The sequence below is a fragment of the Tauraco erythrolophus genome, chromosome 14, assembly GCF_009769465.1.
Source record: "Tauraco erythrolophus isolate bTauEry1 chromosome 14, bTauEry1.pri, whole genome shotgun sequence".
Taxonomy (NCBI): domain Eukaryota; kingdom Metazoa; phylum Chordata; class Aves; order Musophagiformes; family Musophagidae; genus Tauraco; species Tauraco erythrolophus.
In genome coordinates this window covers 1,442,102-1,462,792 of record NC_141478.1, presented here as the reverse complement: position 1 = coordinate 1,462,792, position 20,691 = coordinate 1,442,102, and the positions used below count along the sequence as shown (strand labels likewise).

The 20,691-nt window shown below is 49.3% G+C and overlaps 1 protein-coding gene across 1 annotated transcript; it reads left to right on the top strand.

The window, feature by feature from the left end:
* The first annotated feature begins 7,092 nt into the window (after nt 1–7,092).
* GLCE (glucuronic acid epimerase) lies at nt 7,093–13,728 on the top strand. Its single transcript, XM_086620504.1, has 3 exons — nt 7,093–7,663; nt 9,888–10,133; nt 12,704–13,728. The coding sequence occupies exons 1-3, from the start codon at nt 7,120–7,122 to the stop codon at nt 13,726–13,728; spliced, it is 1,815 nt and encodes a 604-aa protein (XP_086476630.1). The 5' UTR covers nt 7,093–7,119.
* Nucleotides 13,729–20,691: the final 6,963 nt, after the last annotated feature.

The window sequence follows — 20,691 nt, the reverse complement described above, 5'->3', positions numbered from 1 at the left end:
GGTCATCTAGTCCAACCCCCCTGCAAGGAATCCATGTGGGCTGAGCAGTTGTGCAAAGAAACACACGGGTAAACCCATCGTTTGCAGCGCAGGCCAAGGGAACACCCTCCCAGCATCTTAGGAAAAAAATATTTTTTTCTATCTAGTTTAGATTGCAATTACTCTTTGAGCGGTACTCTGTGTTTTTTACAATTCATACAAGCTGATGAATGCTTTCCAAAATGTGCAGCAAATGCAGGAGCTGAGAAAAAAGACCAGTGCTTGCTGCACAGGACCAACGGAAATGGATTGTGTTTTCCGTTGACTGCACCAAGGCACCTTCGTAGAGTTGTGCATCTTACTGTGGATTCCTAGAAAAGTGGAGGTTGCAGAGGACGTCTGGACATGATCTATCCCCACCTCCTGTTGGCAGCGGGGCTTAGACCAGGTTAGCCAGGGCCTGATGGAGTCTTGAAGCAACTTGTCCTCTTCATTGCAATGAAGCGTGCAAATTTTTTTCCCAATTTTGCCTTTTTTTTCCTGGTTTAGATCATCAAACATTCCTGATGGCGTGACAGTCAAAGGCCTGTGTGTCACTAAAATCCTGCTCTCGCGTGGGGAAATAGTTGGCTCTAACTTTGTGTAAACTGTCTTGCGTGCAGAGACACGTACGTCTGTCCAGAGAGCAGGAGAAGACGGCTCTCGTGGAATACAGACTCACTCCCTGCGTGTCTCGAGGCAGCAGCTATTTGAAACCCTTGCAAATTGTGTAGCTGCCTGGATGCCAGCACCAAACGTGCCTAACGCTGAACTTAAACGCAGCTCTCAGCTTCTCCTAAGAAATGGTGACACCAGTATCCACAGAAAAGTACTTTGACTTTCTGAATTAACGATTATATAGCGACAGGCTTTGCTGGTGCTTAATAGGAGATGTGTTGGTACAAATAAAACTGTATTAGGCTCTAATTGGACTGGAAAACCGTAGGATAAGCTGCTGGATGCAGCTTCTTCACTTTATCTTTTAGATCCTCTCTGTCTAATCATCCACAGATGGAGCACTGGAAGCAGCGAGGATTAGATAGTAAATCTGTGCTAAAGAGCTGGTGGAGGGAGAGGCTGGTGATCTAGATTCAGCTATGGGAGATACATTCCTTTCTGTTTGTGCAGGCTTGTCATTTCCTGGCACTGAAGGAAAAAACAAGCAATCTTGACAATGCACTGTGGATTAAAATACAAGCTCTGGGCAAATCAAGTATAAATAAAATATTAGAAGCTAGACTTGTCTGTTGAAACCAGCTTGCCCAGGTTAGCGTTCCGATAAATTATACGTGTTGCCAGAGTGTTTTTAATGGTTTTCCTCAACGCGTAACACCTCCAGGTCCAGCGTTGTGCAGCACTGTGCTGGTTTGCATGCGGAGCAGGGAAGCAAAGGCATAATGAAGCAGATGATAGGAAGTAAGTCCAAGGAGCCAACACGAGCAGATTGAGGACGCAGGTAAAACATGTTTGGGAAACGCGGAGCTGTCAGGAAGTTAGATGATTCATAAATATCGCGTTTTGAACCAGAAGTAAGCTTTGGCAAAGGATCTGAGATTTCCATGTCATTACAATTATCAAGAAGAATTTTCCGCAGCTATTGAAAACAATTCCTGAGTTGTTTGTTTTTTCTGTTAGAGAACATGGCAATGACGAGCCTAAATAGTGCTTTGCTGTGTGGAATAAACAGGAAACGGGGAAAAAATTCTGTCCGAGGTTTGCGTGTAACTGAGCATAACTTTTAGGTCTGGGTATATATCAAAGTTCTAGGCTTGTTGCTTTATTCTGGTAAATTGTGCGGTGTATCTTTTCTTTAAATATTGAATTTAACGTATCTCGGATTGGCAGTGACTGTTCAGGGTTTTTTTTTTCCCCTCTGTGCTAAATAGCTTAGTCTGGCATCGAGGCTTCAAAGTAAATAGGTAGCTTATCGCTATTCAGCAGAAATCCCTGGACTTAAGTAAAAATACTGTTTTTCTTCCTTGGAGCAAACACTGAGCTGGTGTGTTGGACTATTCGGAGACCTGCGGGACTCAGCGGGCGACTTGCTTTTGATTATTGTTTCAACGCAGAGAATTTCAATGCGAACGCTTTAACTTGCTGCCAGCCGACGTCTTCTTGGGGAGCATACTTTGTGATGTGGCTTCTTGAGTCCTGACTCAGTTCTTTGTTCAGGAAGGCGCCTCGTGTTTTTAACCAGCTCGAAACCCTTCGTGCGCTCCGCTCGCGCGAGCAGGGTGGTTGCAGAACCGTGGGGGTCGGGCTCTTGGTGCACGTGGTGCATCCTCCGGGGCTTTTAATTTGAGTTAAATGCAAGTCATCTCTGTCAGTTGGAGAATCATCGATCTGGTTTATTAAAAGCTGATCCGTGCAATGTGAGTGGAAAAAAAAAAAAAAATGACAGTGTTGAAGTACCCACAGGCAGCTTGTGTGGTGTGCTTATCTGAAAGCGCAGTTTGTGTCCGTGTCACCCGGGTGAAATGGGCATAATGGTTAAAAATGAAGAAAAGCACGTGGCCAGCAGCTGTATTCCTGTCTGTGTCACTGCAGTGTCACCAGGAACCTGCACAGCTGGGACCTTTGGGAGCTGTGAGAAAGCTGTAAGTAATTCTTGCCTCTAGCCTGGGCAGAACGCGTTGGCAGAGTGTTTTGTGCGGTGTCAGCACGTGACGCTGCGCTGATGGGCTCTGGGTTTATCTCTGAACGCCAGCAAGACTTGAAAACCAGCTGCAGGTGTGTGTTTTTGGGAGGGCTCTGGGCAGCAGGACCACGCTGCTGCTTCGGGGCCCTCCTCGCAGCGGAGTCTCCCTGTTCTCCTTGAGATACGTTTGGGTTGTGGAAGCCCAGACCGTCAGTGCAAGTGCTGGAGATCAAATGCTCTCGTAGGCAGCAGCAGCAGCACTGAAATCTCACCCCTCTGCGAAACCCAAACCTCACTTTCCGAAACAAGACTGGCACAGCAGGTCCAGGGGGTGCTGCAGGTGACTTGCGTCCACACCGCATGCTTTGAAATGAATCCAGTACATCGTGTTGGTTAGGACTGGGAAAGCAGAAGTGCTTTTTGGAGTGCATCCTCCCCTTTCCTGCCTCCCAGGAGGTGCAGCCAGTGCTTCTGTGCCTGGGGAGCTGCCTCTGCCCACCTGGAAGATACCCCAAGGTCTTCCTGTGCTGGAGACCATCGCGTACAAACACAACCGTGCGCAGAACGACCGCGGCGTTGCCTGCTGGATTTACAAACAGCCTAAATCGATGGTGATACCCAAGAGAGAGTCCTCCCACCTTCATCCTGGGCTTCGAAGCTGAGCGAGGATGAGTGAAGTGCCAGGAGGGATCCCGTGCCCAGCGTTTCTGCCCGGGATTCGGTGCCTGTCCTCTTCTCCACCCGCCCACTGCACCCTCCTCTCCCAAAGCACGTCCAGCATCCCTGTTGCTGATTTTATGAGCTTTCAGCAAGAAAAGAAATTGCATTTTGCTCTTGTGTGAGGGCCGTGAAAAGGCAAACTACGTAACAGGAACTTTAAGGTAATTATTTTAGCTCAGTTTGGAAAATACAATATGAAAAGCATAGTAGTTCTCCAGTTAATTCCCACACCTGGGAAGGAGTGAAGTGATGAACTGGAGAGTTACTGTGTGGGCTGATACTGGCGTTGATCAAAAGGAAATGGTGGTGTCATTGCTCATGAAAAAAGAATGTTTGTGTATATACACACACACATATACATGTGTATGTACACAAAATTCTCTGTTTGAATACACAGAAACCTGGCAATAGTCTGGACTTCAGAGAAATTCTTACTTTTAATCTATTCAACACAATTTTGCAGATCAAAAAATCCTGTCTTACAAGGGACTTTGTAGTGAGAGCTGCCTGTGTTTTTAGAATGCGAAGAACTTGGGTTTAGGTGAGAACCACGTACCAGAACTGAATCTGTCATTCTTCTGGGACCATGGATTCCTGATTCACAGCGTGGAACACCAAGATTTGTCCTTTTTCCAGGCATCGTTAATAAAGCAGTGGTAGCAAGTGCAGCCCTTCCTGTAGCTCGCAGGAGCAATTCAGCTAAATTCAAGGAATTTTAGCCAGAATTCTGAGAAGTATTTGCCCTTTGAAGCCTGTAGCTCCAGTATCACTTGAGGGACAGGGATCAACTTTTATGACAAACAGCCTGACCTTCAAATTTAGGTGGGAGAGGTTTTGGTGCACAGCCATAGAGAGGGTCTGTATGTCATCCTGCAAAACGAGGAGAAAACAAACGTGGGTCTCAGGGATATATTACTTCCTACCTTGAAAATTCTTTCCTGTGTTGTACTCCTTAAATCTTTTAAGTATGGTTTGATGAAATCCTTTTCATAAGAGCAGCAAGGGAATAAACCAATTTAACACAGTCCTTTTGTGGGTTTAAATTACCTCTTTCTACTGTTGAAATTCTGAATTCTTTTTTTTTCTGCAGTTGAATAAAAATCCATCTATCCATTTAGCGTGTAATAAGCCTCTCTCCTGCACTGATATTTCTAGATTTTTTTTTTTTTTGGTGGCTGTTGAGACCTGATGTGGTGCTTCCGTGAAAATACTCCACTTTTCTCAATCCTCTTCATTTATAGTTCATAAAAACTAAATATTTCAGCAGCGTTGCCAGGAAGCCGCGGATGCGGCTGGACTCGACCTGCAGCATCTCCTGCTCTTGCCTGGAGCTGCACGGTGAGCACAGCAAACGCTTTGTGCCGCTCCAAATTCTCTCCTGTCCAAGGCAGCAGAACCCAAATAAAATAAAATCTGTCCAGGATGGCGTAGCTGGGACTTTTTCACAGCTACAGAGTCTGTTTAAAACTGTGGAGTCACGGGCCTGGGATGTAAAAAAGCACAGTGATGGTGTTTCCCCTTTCCTCTCTCCCCATCCCCTGGTAATCCAGATGGCTTAATTAATGTTGAGTTTTATAGCCAGGGGTGAAGTGTGTCAGAAATGTCGTTTCCTATTTAAAAGTGAATTATCCCTGTGTGTAAGAAGAGCAGAGCATATTTGTTGAGGTCATCCTGAAAGCATCATCACTAAAAATTATCTGCTGATGCAGAAAATTGGATTTATTCTTATGTTAGCATTTCCATAAAAATACAATTATATATAAATTTATGTCCTCTAAAAGCTTGTAGTAAACTGAGCTTCCAGAAAATAAGACCCTTATCTTTTAAAGTCCAGTTTTAAATGCCCAGATGGTGCTTGCCGTATGGAAGCATAAAACTGGTGTGAGATAATTGATTGTTTCCATTTTGAAAAGGGGAGAAGCAACTCGAGGTGAAACTCCTTTTAACTCCAGTATGGTGAACTCCTGCAGTATCTGCAGCTGTTTCTGGAGCACCTTGTTGAAGTCACCACTGGACCACCCTGGCACATCTGGGGCTGTCGGATGGGGCCAGATGTCACAGTTAAACAGTGAGTTTAAAACTTAACTCAGCAGCTCTGATGCTGCAGGGTAGTAGGGAGGGGACATTAAACTTCTGTTTAATAAGGATTTTATGAAGTGTATCTTAAATATTCCTGCACATTTGAAAAATGCACGTGTAATCTGTTTGAAGGACCCCATTCCTCAGCAAAAGCAGGGGACCTTCCAAGCAAAGGTGCTTAAATCACTTTGAACTTCTGGGTTTGTTTCCCTGCTCCTCAGCCTCGTGCCTTGTCACAGCTGTCACGGCGGCGTTGGGGCACGCTTCGTGCAGGAGGAGGTTTGTCTTGCAGGAAAAAAAAAAAAATAATAAAAAATCCTGAGAGAGGGTTTGCATAGTTTCTGCCTTCTCCTGGGGGACCAGGACACGTGAGCCCCGGAGCGTGCCCGTGGAGGTCCTGTCCCCAGGGACAGCCCTGTACTTTCCCAGTCCCTCCTTTGCTTCTGCAGGAGGCTCCTGGCTGCTGGCACCATCCCCACCTCGGCTCTGGCTATGAAGTCCTCTGTTGCCAGCCCGCTTGCTCCTCCTTGTACACGTTGTTGTTGTAAAAGTGCATTTGAGGTGCAGTAACATCAAGAATTGATCCAGCCTTGAGCATTGAGTCTCTTCTCAGAAAATGTATATAGCGTGTGCTTTTTAAAAAAAGAAAAAAAAAAAAAAAAGGCAAAAATAGCCATCCCTTTTTATGTGGGTATCTCAGTGATTTCAGCTGCGTGAACTATGGATGTTTCCAGGCTTCGGGTTTTGATGGAGCTACTGGAAGGAGTCCAGAGGAGGCCACGAAGATGATCAGAGGGCTGGAGCACCTCTGCTCTGGAGACAGGCTGAGAGAGTTGAGGCTGTTCAGCCTGGAGAAGAGAAGGCTCCGGGGAGACCTTCCAGTGCCTAAAGGGGCTACAGGAAAGCTGGAGAGGGACTTTTTACAAGGGTGTGTAGTGATAGGACAAAGGGCAATGGATTTAAACTGAAAGAGGGGAGATTTAGGTTAGATATAAGAAAGAAATTTTTCACTCTGAGAGTGGTGAGGCAGTGAAACAGGTTGCCCAGAGAAGTTGTGGCTGCCCCATCCCTGGCAGTGTTCAAGGCCAGGTTGGATGAGGCTTTGGGCAACCTGGTGTAGTGGAGGGTGTCCCTGCCCATGGCAGGGGGGTTGGAACTAGATGATCTTTAAGGTCCCTTCCAACCCAAACCATTCTATGATTCTATGGTCAGGCTGTTTTGTTGGAAACCCCTCTTTCGTGGTGCTGAGTAGGTGGTGGTTATATTCTGCTGAGGATTTCTCATCCTGCTGTGCGCCGAGGCCGGTGAGAGGCTGTTTGCTGATTCCCAGTGGCTGCTGAGCATCTCGGGAACATGGAGCTTTTTGTTTAGAGGTGGTTGCCCCGCGATCGCTGCCGATTCTTTGCGTTCGGTGAAACAATCTGTTGTTGCAGCCGGGGGGGTGAATCATGACTTGGTACGTTTGATCTCATGGCTTGTGGAGAGCTGGAAAAACCCGAATTCTCTTCTAGGTACCCACCCCGTTCCCACGGAACGCGGTCGGTGACGCACGTGGCGATGCTCCCACCGGGCAGGCTCCGAATTGGCGGAACCGACAGCTCCGGCTGTAAAGCACCGCTTCTTCAGAACCTCTTTCCTCTCTGTTTTGCAGGTATGGTGTGAATATGCGTTGCTTGGCAGCTCGGGTCAACTACAAGACACTGATCGTCATCTGCGCCCTCTTCACCTTGGTGACGGTGCTGCTCTGGAACCGATGCTCCTCCGACCGAGCCGGCCCGTTCCCCCGCAGCCCGGCCGGCCCCGAGCGCCGCGGAGCCGCCGCCGCCTCCGAGAGCGACCCGGCCCGGCAGCAGAGCGAGGAGGCATCACCCCAGGAGCAGCAGAAGGCTCCCCCCGTCGCGGGGGGCTTCAACAAAGCCCCGGGGCTGAAGTACGAGGAGATTGACTGTCTGATCAATGACGAGCACACCGTTAAAGGGAGGAGGGAAGGCAACGAGGTCTTCCTGCCGTTCAGCTGGGTAGAGAAATACTTTGAGGTTTATGGGAAAATTGCTCAGTACGATGGTTATGACAGGTTTGAATTCTCTCATAGCTACTCCAAAGTATACACACAGCGAGCACCTTACCACCCCGACGGGGTCTTCATGTCCTTCGAGGGCTACAACGTAGAGGTTCGAGACAGAGTGAAGTGCATAAGTGGCGTTGAAGGTTTGTGTTTGGTGTTTTGTTTTTTTTTTTCTTTTTTAATAGTTGAAACGCTTCTTAAGGTTTGCTGCCGTCGCTTGAGATACAAAGCGATCTTAATCTTGTCGTGATAGTCTCGACAAAAAAGCCTTGGAGAAATTGTGCGCAGTCTCCGCTTTGTGCTGAGCTTTCCCAGCTCCCTTCTGCATCCTGGGAGATGGACTAGATGACGTTTAAAGGTCCCTTCCAACCCAAACTATCCTACAATTCTATGATCTCCGATTTTACTGGTTGCAGCAAACTCTAGAGGTGCCAGGATGCTTCTCCTACAGTGCTGCCGTCAGGTTTTGGTGTTGTTATTGACACTTGTCCTATCTGTCAGGGAGCCTCAATGATTTTAAAATCTAAAATTAAATAAAAAAGCCTGGCCCTGCTGTCTGAGGAGGCTCCTGCTTCCCCATGGGCACAGATACAGCCCCACACTCTGAGCCAGATGGCACTGCCAGCACCCATGGAACGGAACAGCCTGGCCAAGCATGGGCAGCTTTAAAATTCGGGGGTTTGTCTTCAAGTTTGACAATATCCCATCTCCTTGCGTTGCTGGGGCGGTCCTGGAGATACAGCAGTCGAACCTCTGGGGCAAACGGGGAGGGTTTTGCTCAGCAGTGTGGGGTTAGCTCTTACCAAAGCTCATCCCGTGCGCGGTCCGGGTGAATCGGCGTCACCGTGCCCGGGGCAGGCAGGGCATCGGTTTCGGAGAGCTGCTGAAGGGTCAAAAAGCTCTCCAGCGACTCGAGTGTCCTGGATAAAATTAAGATCCGGTAAAACCTTTCCAGTTTGCACTTTGGCTAAGCTGTGCAATCGGTAATTAGGACGTGGGGTCTTCCCGCGTCTCGGCAAAGGTTTGGTTGCAGAAAATTCTCGTTGAGTTTCATATTAAAAAATTAATGACTTTGTAAAACCATTATGGAATGTGACACTGTGACCTCTTATAAATTAAAGACCAACTTTCACTTAAGGAATAAAATACCTGAATTTTCATGCATCTCAGTGATGCTCTGCTGTGTTGAGGCAAGCTCTTCCCATGATACAGTCACTGCAGAAAGCTGGCGTGTCATGCAATTAATTTGTCTGTGAAGGATTCACCTAAATGAATCACCAAAACCCGAGGCTGTGGCTCCCGGGAGCTGGTGGAGGGCAGGCAGAGAAGAGCCTGGAGCTGGGCAGGGATTCCTGCAGGTGCATCTCTGCCCACAGTCCAATGGAGGGTGAGGGTTTTATATCGAGCATGACTATGTGATGTTGTCAGAGCTTGTTTGATGGGTTTTGCGTGCAAAATGCAATGCAGAAGATGCATTCTGCAGAACATCTTCTGCAGAAGATGTTCTCTCTGCATTGAATCCTTGAAAGATCTTCCTGCATTGAGTCCTCGAAAGAACCCTCTGCTCCAGGGGGTTCTTCTGGTCGGTGCAGACTTTCAAATCTAAAATCATCCTAAATTTATAATGTATAATTTATATATATGTATAAAAAAATATATTTATGAGTGAGAAGTGTGCTCTCCTGTGAGGCTACCAGCTTTTGGGACAGGGAGTTGTGTGCCGAGGGTTAATTCCAGGGGCAGCTGGACTTGGAGCAGTAGCTCTGAAGACAAGGGACAGCTTTGAGTGGAAGAACTGGAAAATATTCCGCTGGTATTGCGTAGAGAGCCTGACTGGTCTCTGCAGACACCACTTCAGACTGCGCTTGTAATACTCTTAGGGGAGCCAAGGTAGTTGGAGCAGGTTTGTGGATGCTGGGTAAATTGTTCTTTCAGCATCAAATAACTCTTACCAAAATCTAGTAGTAACATATACACTTAATTTGCAAAGATTTATGTGATGTTAAAGGGATTGCGTTAGATGTAACATCATTTGGAGATTTAGTGGTCTCTGGGGTAGGGGGGGGAAAGTCTGTTAGGGCATTTTCAATGTATTTTATAATAAGTATGGTGCTTCAGTAAACAATTAAATGAGAACGTGTGGAAGACCGTGGTGAGGACTTCTCTACCATTCAGATCTGCTTAGTTTTGAGTAGTCACGGATCTCAGTGTAAACGGGAGCGACTTTATCTAATGGTGCAGCCTGGAAACATCATTTGCTAGAAGTAAAGGAGCGATGGGGCAAGAAGGAGGAGCAGTGTGCAGGGCTGCAAACGCTGTTTTTTGAAAACACGCTGCTCAAACGCTCATTTTCTTCCTCTCTCGTAGGCGTGCCGTTATCCACCCAGTGGGGACCTCAAGGCTACTTCTACCCCATCCAGATCGCGCAGTACGGCTTGAGTCACTACAGCAAAAACCTGACGGAGAAGCCACCCCACATCGAGGTGTACGAAACGGCCGAGGAGAAGGACAAAGCCAGCAGGCCCGTGGACTGGACGGTGCCGAAAGGCTGCTCCCTGTCCACGGTGTCCGACAAAGCCAAGTTCACCAGCGTCAAACAGTTCGTGGCTCCAGGTGGGTTATCCTAAACGCGTGGCAAATAAGGCACGGCTGTTAATTTGCCCAGATGGTACCTGGGGAGCTTTATCTTGGTGGGATTCCTGTGTTTTCCTTCATCCTGCGTGACTTCCCATCCTTAAGACCTCACCTGAGAACATCACCTTGTTCCTGTACCTCTGGAGTTTTCCTTTTCTTCTGTTGTCTCTCCATCGCTGCTTTTCCAACACTATTTGAATGAAAAGATGGGGGGGTGGCTGCGTGGAGGGCAGGGAGAAGCTACAGTCACGTTTCCTGAGCCTTTCAGCTTCTGTCTGAAAATAGAAGCGGGCAAACAAAAAATGGAACCAGTTGTGGAGCCTGGGAAGTAGCGCTGGCGTGTGATAAGCAGATGTTGACAGATGATAGATAAGGTCTATTTTCAGCCTGGAGCAAGCGTAGCACGTGCAGCCTCTCTGCTTGGAGCCGGGATCTCTCTTCGTTGGGATGCAACTGTTTTTTGCAAAATTGGGAGATTTTAGTCCTGGTTAACCCAAGTTGCCTCAAGCAAGGCAGCGAGAGGGAGCAGCTGCCACGTGCTGCAGAGGACAGGGGGAGGATGGTGAAGATTGGGGCTGCAGGTGGGCGCTCTCCATCACCTGCAGACGTGCAGGATGCGTGTTGTTGCTCTCTCTTCAATTCACCATGTTCTGTGCTGCACTTAGCAGGGAAATTCATTCTTTCGTGCAAGAGTTTCCTTTGTGCTGGGACAGGCTCGTTAATAAGGATGTAATGTATTTTTCCTCGATCAATACCCATTAGAATTAATGAGTCCATTACTTAAAAAGACAATGAAGTAATTTTCAGTTGGCACCTTAGGCCTGGGTCTCTAGGGAAAAAATTGTCGAACACTCTCGTGTCTTTGTAGTAGATAAATACGGGGAGAGGAAAGGCTGAAAGATCTGTTCTGTATTCCCTCCTCATCCTTTATTGATGGCAGAGTAATCTGCGGGGCTCGAAGGCCGTGGGATGCATCCACTCGCCGTAGGTGCCCTTAAGTAATGGATTTATAGGTGCTTAGGGCAGTGCAAACAACGGGCAGCCTTTAGTTCTCCTTCGCTTCTGAAAACTCTTTTTCCCCCCCCCTATTGTAATTCTCTTCGTTATCACACAAGCATTTGTTCACAAGGAACCATAAACCCTACTTGACAGGAATTGCGAGTGAGGGGTTTTAATTAGATTTTTCGTAGGAGCAAAATGGTGTGTAGCAAAGGGCTCCGTTTCTTCTCCCGAAGCAGATGCTGATCTCCAAAACTCCGAGGAGCGAAGCTTTGACTTTAAAAGATGGGAAAACGTGACATTCCGTCAAAATAATAGGGACTGTGCAGCAGCACGTTGCAACACAAGACGTTGCAAAGTGCCGTCGGTTGGTTTGGGAGGTGGGAAGAGCCTCTGCTCTGCAGAAAAAGCCGATCAAAACTTGTCGGTTGCACAGGGAAATATTTATGGGGCGTTTCACACGTCGAGGAGTAGCAGAAAGGAAACAATTGCCTCGCACAGGAGCATTTTATGCCTTGGAAAGCCATTAATTTGACTGTCTGTAAGTGTTTGTCATCCCTCGGTGCCCTCAGAGCCGTAGGATTTGCACGCAGCATTACGAACTAATTAGCCCTTTGATCTTCTAGTGTAGGTTTTTTGGGGGAGGAGTCGATGTTACGTTTTAAAACCCAGCCTGCGAGAGGACACTGGATTTCATTATGTGGCATTGCCTAGGAGCTTCAATGAATATTTTTTTTTTAATTAAACTGAGTTTTGCCAACGGGGAGGTTAATAAATACTTTAACGCCATAGTCTTTCTATATTCTTTTCGTTTTTCCTCCCATTAAACTCATCAGTGCACTGGTTTTGGGAACTGTCAGGTTGGGAAAGAAAAAAGTCGCAGATTTAAATATTAGTCCTCGGGGGGATCCTAAATGCCTACTTCTTGGCACTCCTGGCTTTTTTTATTTTCTTTTTTCTGAAAGCAGAGCTTTATTCAGAAACGCGACCGCTCAAGCGACACCGCGTTTTCGGCATCTTTTCTGCCGAGTGAAAATTTCCAGTTGGGAACAAAACGGGGGGTGTGGTGGGTTTATATTTTGAATTACAGCAGAGGAAAAATCACACAGCGTTCTATGCTGTGCCCCATCCTGTGGGAAAAGTCCGGCTCTGCCTATCCTGCATCCTCTGTTGGTGGCCCATTCCCTTCCCCCAGATCCTGCCGGTGTCCATCACACTCCTCCATCGCTCGGGTGCCAGAAACATCTGCTGAAGCCACCGATGGAGCCCCTGGCACTTCTGCTCCACAGCAAAGTGCTGCAGCGGGTTAATGTCGGATGCAAACGAGTTCCCTGTGGTGCTGGGGGAGTCGGCTTTCACGCACGGATTTACTTTTAGCCTTAATTAAATAATATATGATAGCGCGCGGAAAGAGCGATTGAATTATTGATGGGCTGCCCTAAAAGCTTTTGGATCCTGCCTGGTGAGAGGGGGTTACCTCTGGAAGCTGAGCTCTGTAGCTGAAATGCTTTGGAGAAATGAAGGTTGGTTTTTTTTTGTTTCTTTTTCAGAAAATACCGAGGGGGTATCTCTGCAGCTTGGGAACGCCCGAGATTTTATTATTTCTTTTGATCTCAAATTCGTAACAAACGGGAGCGTTTCCGTGGTTCTCGAGACAACGGAGAAGAACCAGCTCTTCACCGTGCACTACGTCTCCAACACCCAGCTCATCGCTTTCAAGGACCGAGACATCTACTACGGCATCGGTCCCAGGACTAGCTGGAGCACCCTCACCAGGGACCTGGTCACCGACCTGCGGAAGGGTGTCGGCCTCTCGAACACGAAAGCCGTCAAGCAGACCAAAATCATGCCCAAGAGAGTGGTGAGGCTGGTAGCGAAGGGTCGAGGCTTTCTTGATAACATCACCATCTCGGCCACCGCTCACATGGCGGCTTTTTTTGCTGCCAGCAACTGGTTGGTGAGGAACCAGGACGAGAGGGGCGGTTGGCCCATCATGGTGACGAGGAAGCTGGGAGAAGGCTTTAAGTCCTTGGACCCGGGCTGGTACTCGGCCATGGCACAAGGGCAGGCCATCTCGACGCTGGTGCGGGCGTACCTGCTGACGAAGGACCCCGCGTTCCTCAGCTCGGCTCTGCGGGCGACGGCGCCGTACAAGCTGCCGGTGGAGCAGCGCGGGGTGAAAGCCGTCTTCATGAACCGCCACGACTGGTACGAGGAGTACCCGACCTCGCCCAGCTCCTTCGTGCTCAACGGTTTCATGTACTCCTTGATCGGGCTGTATGACTTGAAGGAGACGGCCGGGGAGAAGCTGGGGAAGGAGGCACGGGTCCTCTACGAGCGGGGCATGGAGTCCCTGAAGGCCATGCTTCCCCTCTACGACACGGGCTCAGGGACCATCTACGACCTTCGGCACTTCATGCTGGGCACCGCTCCCAACCTGGCCCGCTGGGACTATCACACCACCCACATCAACCAGCTCCAGCTCCTCAGCACCATAGACGAGTCCCCCATCTTCAAAGAGTTCGTCAAGAGGTGGAAGAGCTACCTGCGCGGCGGCCGGGCGAAGCACAACTAGAGCATCCAACCAAACCCCCCCCGGGCCGCAGGTACGCTTCCCAAGGTCACATCCTGAGGTTGTTTTTTTTTATGGACCGTTTCAAAGAAGTGATCCTTAAAACTGATCTCCTGAAATCATTGCATTCCAGTGTGAAAACCTTTGGGTCGGATGAGTAGGATTCGGGAACTTCACCTGTCCTTAGTGCTCCGCAGCGAAACTCGGCACGAAGCAAAACCCCTTTGTGCTCCTGAGTTTGGGGACGTTTTTTTTTGGTTTGTTTGTGCTTTTTTTTTTTTTTTTTTTTTTTTTTTTTTCCTTTTTGGAGGAAAATATTTGCAGAAGCCATACAGGTCTCTCAAGTCCAGCACTTGCCTGAAAAGTTAGTCCGTGGCCTCTTTCCAAACGGAGTTTTATGTGTGTATGTCGGAACAGCGTAACTCATCGTGTGGTGTAACGCCGTGAACGTGGATTTACTCGTAGCCTGGGTAGTGGACAGTGTATCTTTTTAAAGATGTTTGGGGTTTTTTTTATACAGATTCTTTTCTTGGGGTGAAAAATATCTTTTTTTTTTTTTTTTTTCCCCCCCCCACTTCTCTGTAGGGAGATCTTTAGCTGTGTGGTTCCCTGGCAGACGTGTGGACAGCAGGCAGCGTGCAGGTTTCACGTCACGTAAGCACAACTCGGTGGGGCTGGTGGGCCTCACGAAGCCTGCGGCCGTGCCACCCCCCTTTTAGAAAGCCAAATTCCCCATCACCGTCAGGGTCCCTGGTGTCATCTCCTCCCTGGTAGCTGGAATCTCTTGTCGTGGAGCCCGGTGTTTTGTATTGTGTTTTTTAATTCCATCTGAGAGGTTTCTCTAAGCTTTGGCATCTTCATTCTTTGGGAGCCTTGTCTTGAATTCCCGAGCGCGACGTGTTGCTGGTCTCGAGTAGCGCGTAGGAATTCAACTGGAATTGATTAAGGTTTTCCAGTGGTGATTCTGATTTTTAACCTGCTTGAGAATACCAAACACTTTAAAAATTCAGATCACCCCAGAGGACTTTCCAGCTCCACCCGTGCTTTAATACCAAATTCCACCTCTGCCTGCTGCGTCACTCATAGTGTAAGGGGTCGTTCCATCACCAGCACTGGCTCCTTGGGTGTGCTTTGTCTTCGTGGCACTGCCCAGCGAGCAGGGGTGCCCGTGCAATAACCCCAACGCTTTCACTGTGCTGTTGTAACGCAGGAGAAACCAGGTGGTTTATTTTTCCATGTTTATCCATCCTTTACGCCCACCGTCAGTCCGCCTTCGCGGCGGGCAGCATCCCGGTCGATCCGGAAGAGTAAAACCAACCGATGGCATCGTTGGAGCAGGGGTGTTTCGTTTGGTAGCGTAGCAAATGCCAGGTTGCCAGCTCTGCTGGGACATGCTGGTGTTTGCTGTAAGAGTCCTGGACTCCAAAGCATCCAATGTACGCCGGCGTGGGAAGGACATCTGTCAGTTTTGGGGTTTTTCCACTCACCCTACTACAGGTCGTACGTGTAGGTGGGGGTTAAGCTGAAGATGCTCCTCCTGAGGACAAAGTTCATTCAAACCACAGAAAGGCTGGGCACAAGGGACAGTCTGCATCTTGGCGTGGTTTTTCTTTTTTTCTTTGTTTTTTTTCGATGCTTTTTCTATTTTTCGCAGATATTTGGAAGAACTTTGTAGTTACTTGATCTTTGCAAACGCACGCTACGGTCGTGGCAGTTCGTATGAGAAGCGGATGGCACAGGAGAAATTTCAATACCAAAGGTAGCAGAGGTGAAATTTTTTTTTTTTTTTTTTACATACATGTGCACAAACACACACACAAAACCCAGAAAAAAATGTGCTTCCTTTACAAACAGCTGGTCCTTACTGCAAACACAGAAACATCTTTCTCCTGCCTGTTTCCTCCATCTTTTGCCCATTTTGGATTTGGAGAATCTAGAGAGACTCTTTGGGTACTGCTCGAGAGATGGTATCGGTGCCTTATGGAGGCCACAATTTCCTCTTTTTTGGGTTTTTTTTTTGGGGGGGGATTAATGTCAGTTGACAAATTGCAGCGTCGCTGATCTGCCGGCGCTTCGTGTGAGTCAGCCTGGTTGGATGGGTGAGCCCAGAGGCGTCGGTTGGCCATGCCAGCGCCGTCGGTCCTCTCGGACCACCTTCCCCTTCACATCTCCATGGCGTTTCCGTTGGCCTTAGCACACGTGTGAATCAAACCAACCACCATCAGAGGTTGGAGAACCGGAGAGAGTCAACGTGGGGGTTTCTCCTGTTATTTTTTTTTTAATTGAGTTGAGCAGGGGAAAGAGGATCATTGGACATCGGTGCCCATAACTTCACCGAATTCACTTAAGTTGGGTTTTGTTCGTTTGCTCTCAGTCTTCAAGCTGACAAAGGTCTTAGTCGCTGGGATCTGTTTAGTCTTTCCGTGAGGCTTCCTGCCCGTGGACCTCATGGGAAGCACCGTGCGCACGGGGCCGTGCGAGCCAGTGGCACACAAGCACAACCGTACGAGTGTGGCAGTGCTGCTTTCCTCAGCCATTGTGCAAGACGTTCACTGAAAGCTGCTATTTTCATTCACCTGGTAATTGTGCTTTATTTTTTCTACGTTTTTTGCTTTTTGTTGTTGTTGTTGTTTTTTTTTCACATGTGGGATATACACCATGTGTTAAATATGCAATAAATTGTTTACAGGATGCTCTTGTAAAGGGTAGTCCTTTGTAAAGCTGTACAGACTTTGCAGTTTAAGCACAATGTGCACATGTTAGTTTTGTATACAGCGAGACATGACTTTTTGCAGAGGGAAAGGTTCTACTATGTTTATATACAAAGTAAATGGATCAACGTTTGTGCTTCATGTAAAGCTGCTTTATAAGACTGTAAAATAAATTTTTGTATCTTAAGACAAACGTGGGGCGTTTTCATTTGTTTCTGTTGGTACCTTCTCTCCTACGCGTGGTTGCAGATGAGCCCTGATGAGCAATTAGTGGTTCTGAGATGCCTCCTTTTAGGGAATTTCAGAAGGTTTTTATTCCAAGTGAGGTGGAAAACGTTTGTTCTTCAACAGTGAGAGGAGTTTACTGCTTTGGGAGAAGGACCACAGATCTATATTCTCTGTCTGTTCAAGTAAAGCTCATGCAGTACGTTGCTGGTGTGAGTTCGTTCTGCTAAATGCATCTCGTTTTTGAGTTAATGTGATTTTTGTTAAATAGCAATTTTAACTAACTGGTCATTTAAAAAAATACCCTGACAAAGACCACGGGTGGTCTGCTGGGGTTGCCTGTAATTTGCAAGAAACGCACTAGTCTCTTAACTCCTGTTTTCAGCTAAAAACCTGCAAGTCCTATCAAAATTCCCCCCCAAAATTGGAGTTGAGGTCACCTCCGTGCCAGCCTGGTGCAGAAGTGCCGTTAAATCGGAGCCAGCGTGTCCTGGTCGATGGGAAGTCGTTTCCTCCTTGGCCACAGACGTGACTGGTGCCCACGGTGCCACGTTTGACTCGGTCGGGAATAATTTTACGGGACCGAAACGCCTCGAGCGGATCTTCCGCAGCCGGGCAGGGCTTCGGGACTGGCTCCCAACTTCTTGGGTGAGAATATTGTTTTTTTCGTTACGTAGCAGTTTGTTAAAAAGGTAGGGACTGAAAATAGAAGTGGATTTAAACGTGTTGTCTTGGTGATGAGGCCACGAAGATGATGCGAGGGCTGGAGCACCTTTCCTACGAGGACAGGCTGAAAGAGTTGGGGCTGTTCAGCCTGGAGAAGAGGAGGCTCCGGGGTGACCTTATAGCGGTCTTCCAGTACCTCAAGGGGGCCTACAAGAAAGATGGGGAGAGGCTGTTCAGGAGGGCCTGTTGTGATAGGACAAGGGGTAATGGTTTTAAAATAGAGGGAGGTAGATTCAGGTTGGATATTAGGAAAAAATTTTTTACCATGAGAGTTGTAGAACACTGGAACAGGTTGCCCAGAGAGGTGGTGGATGCTCCATCCCTGGAGACGTTCAAGGCCAGGTTGGACGAGGCCCTGAGCAACCTGATCTAGTTGGAGATATCCCTGTTCCTTGCAGGGGGGTTGGACTAGATGGCCTTTGAAGGTCCCTTCCAGCCCTAACCATTCTATGATTCTATGATGACTTCCAGCGTGCGTGGCTCAGGCTGTGGTGAAAGGAGACGCGTTCACCATGTGCCTGGAGTGACTGGTAGCTCCCGTGCACGCATTGCGCTCCCTGCGTGTTAAAAAGCTGCTTCTACACTTCCCAAATCTCTTTCCAAAACTGGCAGGAGCTATTTCAGTGCCAAGCACCCGGCGTTTCAGCCTATCAAACCAGGTGGGTTTCGCAGCGGTGGAGTGCCAATTTCGAAAGCCGTCCTGGCGCTCACCCACTCGGATCTTTAGGGCAGTAAATATTTGGAGAGCTCATCTTGTCGGATTTGGACCTCTAAGCAACTTGCCGAGAGCTTCGTCGGCTCCAACTGAAGATAACGGGATGGAGCTACCTGGAGCAGGGGTAATAACCACTAACGAGCGGAGCGGAGAGGTTCTGCTCCTGCTCTCATGGCTGCTCCTGTGTTTCCCATCCTGGAGAAGAGGCATACACCCCCCTGGAAGGGGTCAAACCCCTCTGTGCCACCGGAGGAGCCATCCCATGAGCTGCATGTTGGTGCAGGTGAGGGGAGTCTGTCCGTCTGCACCCGCTGGCCCTGAGCATCCCATGCCAGCTGCCACGAAGGCCGTTCATCCTCGAGGTGGAGGACACGCTGCTCCTTCCAAGGTGTCACCAAGCCTTTAGACCAGCAGGTTGGACCCTCATGCTGTGAGTATGCCAACAGCACTTTATTTCCCAGTGCACGTGGGTGCTGGGATGGCTGCTGCTGTCCCTTGGGAGGCAGAGCACCACCCACCCAGGATACCTGGACTTGCTTCCAGCATTGCTCAAGCTGGAGTGTTAAATGATGGCTCGTTAGAGCAAGCTCAGGCTTCTGGTGCTGAGTTTGGGAAGGAGCAAGAGTGTTGGCCCAGCCTTGAGCACTTGAGGTTCTGCTCCTGCCCTTGGCGTGGATGGATGCTGGTACCGGGTCCTGCTCCTGGTGGTGGTGAAGGTGAGGTGTCTCTCTGGGGTTGGTTTTTTGTTTTGTTTTTCCTCCAAAGCAAGGCCAGATTGATAGTATTTTCCAGTGGGAAGATGCTCCCTGTGCAGCCTCCCTTCTGCACCATCCTGAGGGCTCCAGCCCTCGTCCCATCTGCCTCCCGCTCCCCTCTGTCAGCAGAAATGCTGCTCCCAAGAGCTTTTCCCTGGTTGGAATTCCGGCACCTTCAGCCGCTCGTGTGCGGGAAGCACCGACAAAGACTTATTTCTGCAAAGCCCATTCCTGGGAGGGGAAAATACAAACATCCAAATGGCATCGCCGGGGCGGGGAATACCGACCCGTTAGTTTGATGATAAAGAAGCCTTTTGACTGAAATCCCATCTTTATCCCACGTGCTCGCGGGGCTCGGCTGGATCCCATCGAACGCTCCGGTCTTCCACTGTAGCTTTTTTGTTTTCCCCGGCCCTTGTTTGGACAATCAAATGTCAGCAGAAGCAGCTGGTGGGAAATACCATTTCCTTGTGCCCAGGGACGGCGGGACTGGCTGCCGGGTGCTTAACTGGGAGATGAGCTGCTCACAGAGAATTAAATATTAACACCAGCTGTTGCTCCCATTAATGCTCCGGGCCCAGCTTGTGCCGAGCGGGGCCAAATCCAGCTGTGCCCGCGGGTGCTGTGGGCAGGGAGGGCAGCGCGTGAAGCTCCGGAGAAGTGATGATGATGAGGGTGTCAGGAAGCACTTTCCAAACGTAGGTTTGCATTTGGGGCTGGATTTCTGCGCTGGGGATGGGGAGGAAGGGCTGGGGTGATTTTCCCAGTGGAGTCCCAGTGTTCCAGCGAGGGTTTGGCTCCTCTCCAGCACCCACTTCTCTCCCCGCTGGTTTTCCAGAGGGGCTCTCCTCCCTCTCCCTGCCACATCCCCGTGCCCGGCTGGGGCTGCCATACACCCACATCCTCCCAAAAATTTATCAGTAACGTCAGTGCTGGCACATTCCTCTATCTCATGTGCCCTGTAAGCAGAATGTGTCAGCACATTCATTTTGTAATTAAAAATATTAATTAAGGTGGGCTGGAGCCAGAAACGTGTTGCATGAGCTGGGCTGTGCCAGCAGCCAGGGCCGGGGGAGCTGGGGGGTCCTGCTGACCACCTGGCACGTGCCAGGGTGGTGATTTTGGCCGGATTCCCCTTTTTCCATCCAGGCTCGGCCACCTCAGTGCTCCCCCCATTGCCCTCCCGATGTGGGGGTCCCCGTGGGATGCGGGAGGTGGGGAACAGGCACTGGTGGAGCAGGAGGGGAGGAAACGCCGGGGTGAAGCCGGAGCTGCTCCGCAGGCACCTCCCAGGCTCAGCGGTGACCCGCGGGGGTAGAGCCCACCCCACCATGCTGAGCCCCCCAGTTCCTCGGGGCGCAGAGAAGGGCAGAGGATTTGGTCTCCACCAGCGTTCAGGGGCTGCAGCGGGGTTGTCCTCTGCTGCTGCAGCGGGTGCTAATGGTGGTGATGGAGCTGCTGCTGGTAGACATTTTTTTCCTTTTTTTTTGGGTGAATTTAAAATTTTCTGAAGTTTTGGGGTCCGGGTGGGTTTGCATGCTGGGGCAGCACTGTTCCTGGAGCCACCCTGTCCCGCTCAAAGCCCCCACCTGCTTTCGCCCTGGTTTTCCCTGCCCATTGCAGAAGGGGTAGGGCAGGGCCCCCGCTCTGCCCATCCTGCCCCTTTGTTTGCAATCATTTCTGCAAAGCCTCTTGTGGCACCGACGGTGGCTGAGATCGGCCGGTGCCAGCGGTGCTCGGGGAGCCGCTCCCGTGTGCCAGTCCTGCCAGCAGCACGTGGCGTCAAAGCCCACGGAAGCGGGGGGCCGGGGGACGCGCTGCAGCCCCCGTGCCA

What these genes read in the sequence shown, in the direction of transcription:
- GLCE (XM_086620504.1), top strand. Translation starts at nt 7,120, where the DNA reads ATGCGTTGCTTGGCAGCTCGGGTCAACTACAAGACACTGATCGTCATC. An exon ending in GTGCATAAGTGGCGTTGAAG is followed by an intron (nt 7,664 to 9,887) that starts GTTTGTGTTTGG and finishes CCTCTCTCGTAG; the next exon opens with GCGTGCCGTTATCCACCCAG. An exon ending in CAAACAGTTCGTGGCTCCAG is followed by an intron (nt 10,134 to 12,703) that starts GTGGGTTATCCT and finishes TTTCTTTTTCAG; the next exon opens with AAAATACCGAGGGGGTATCT.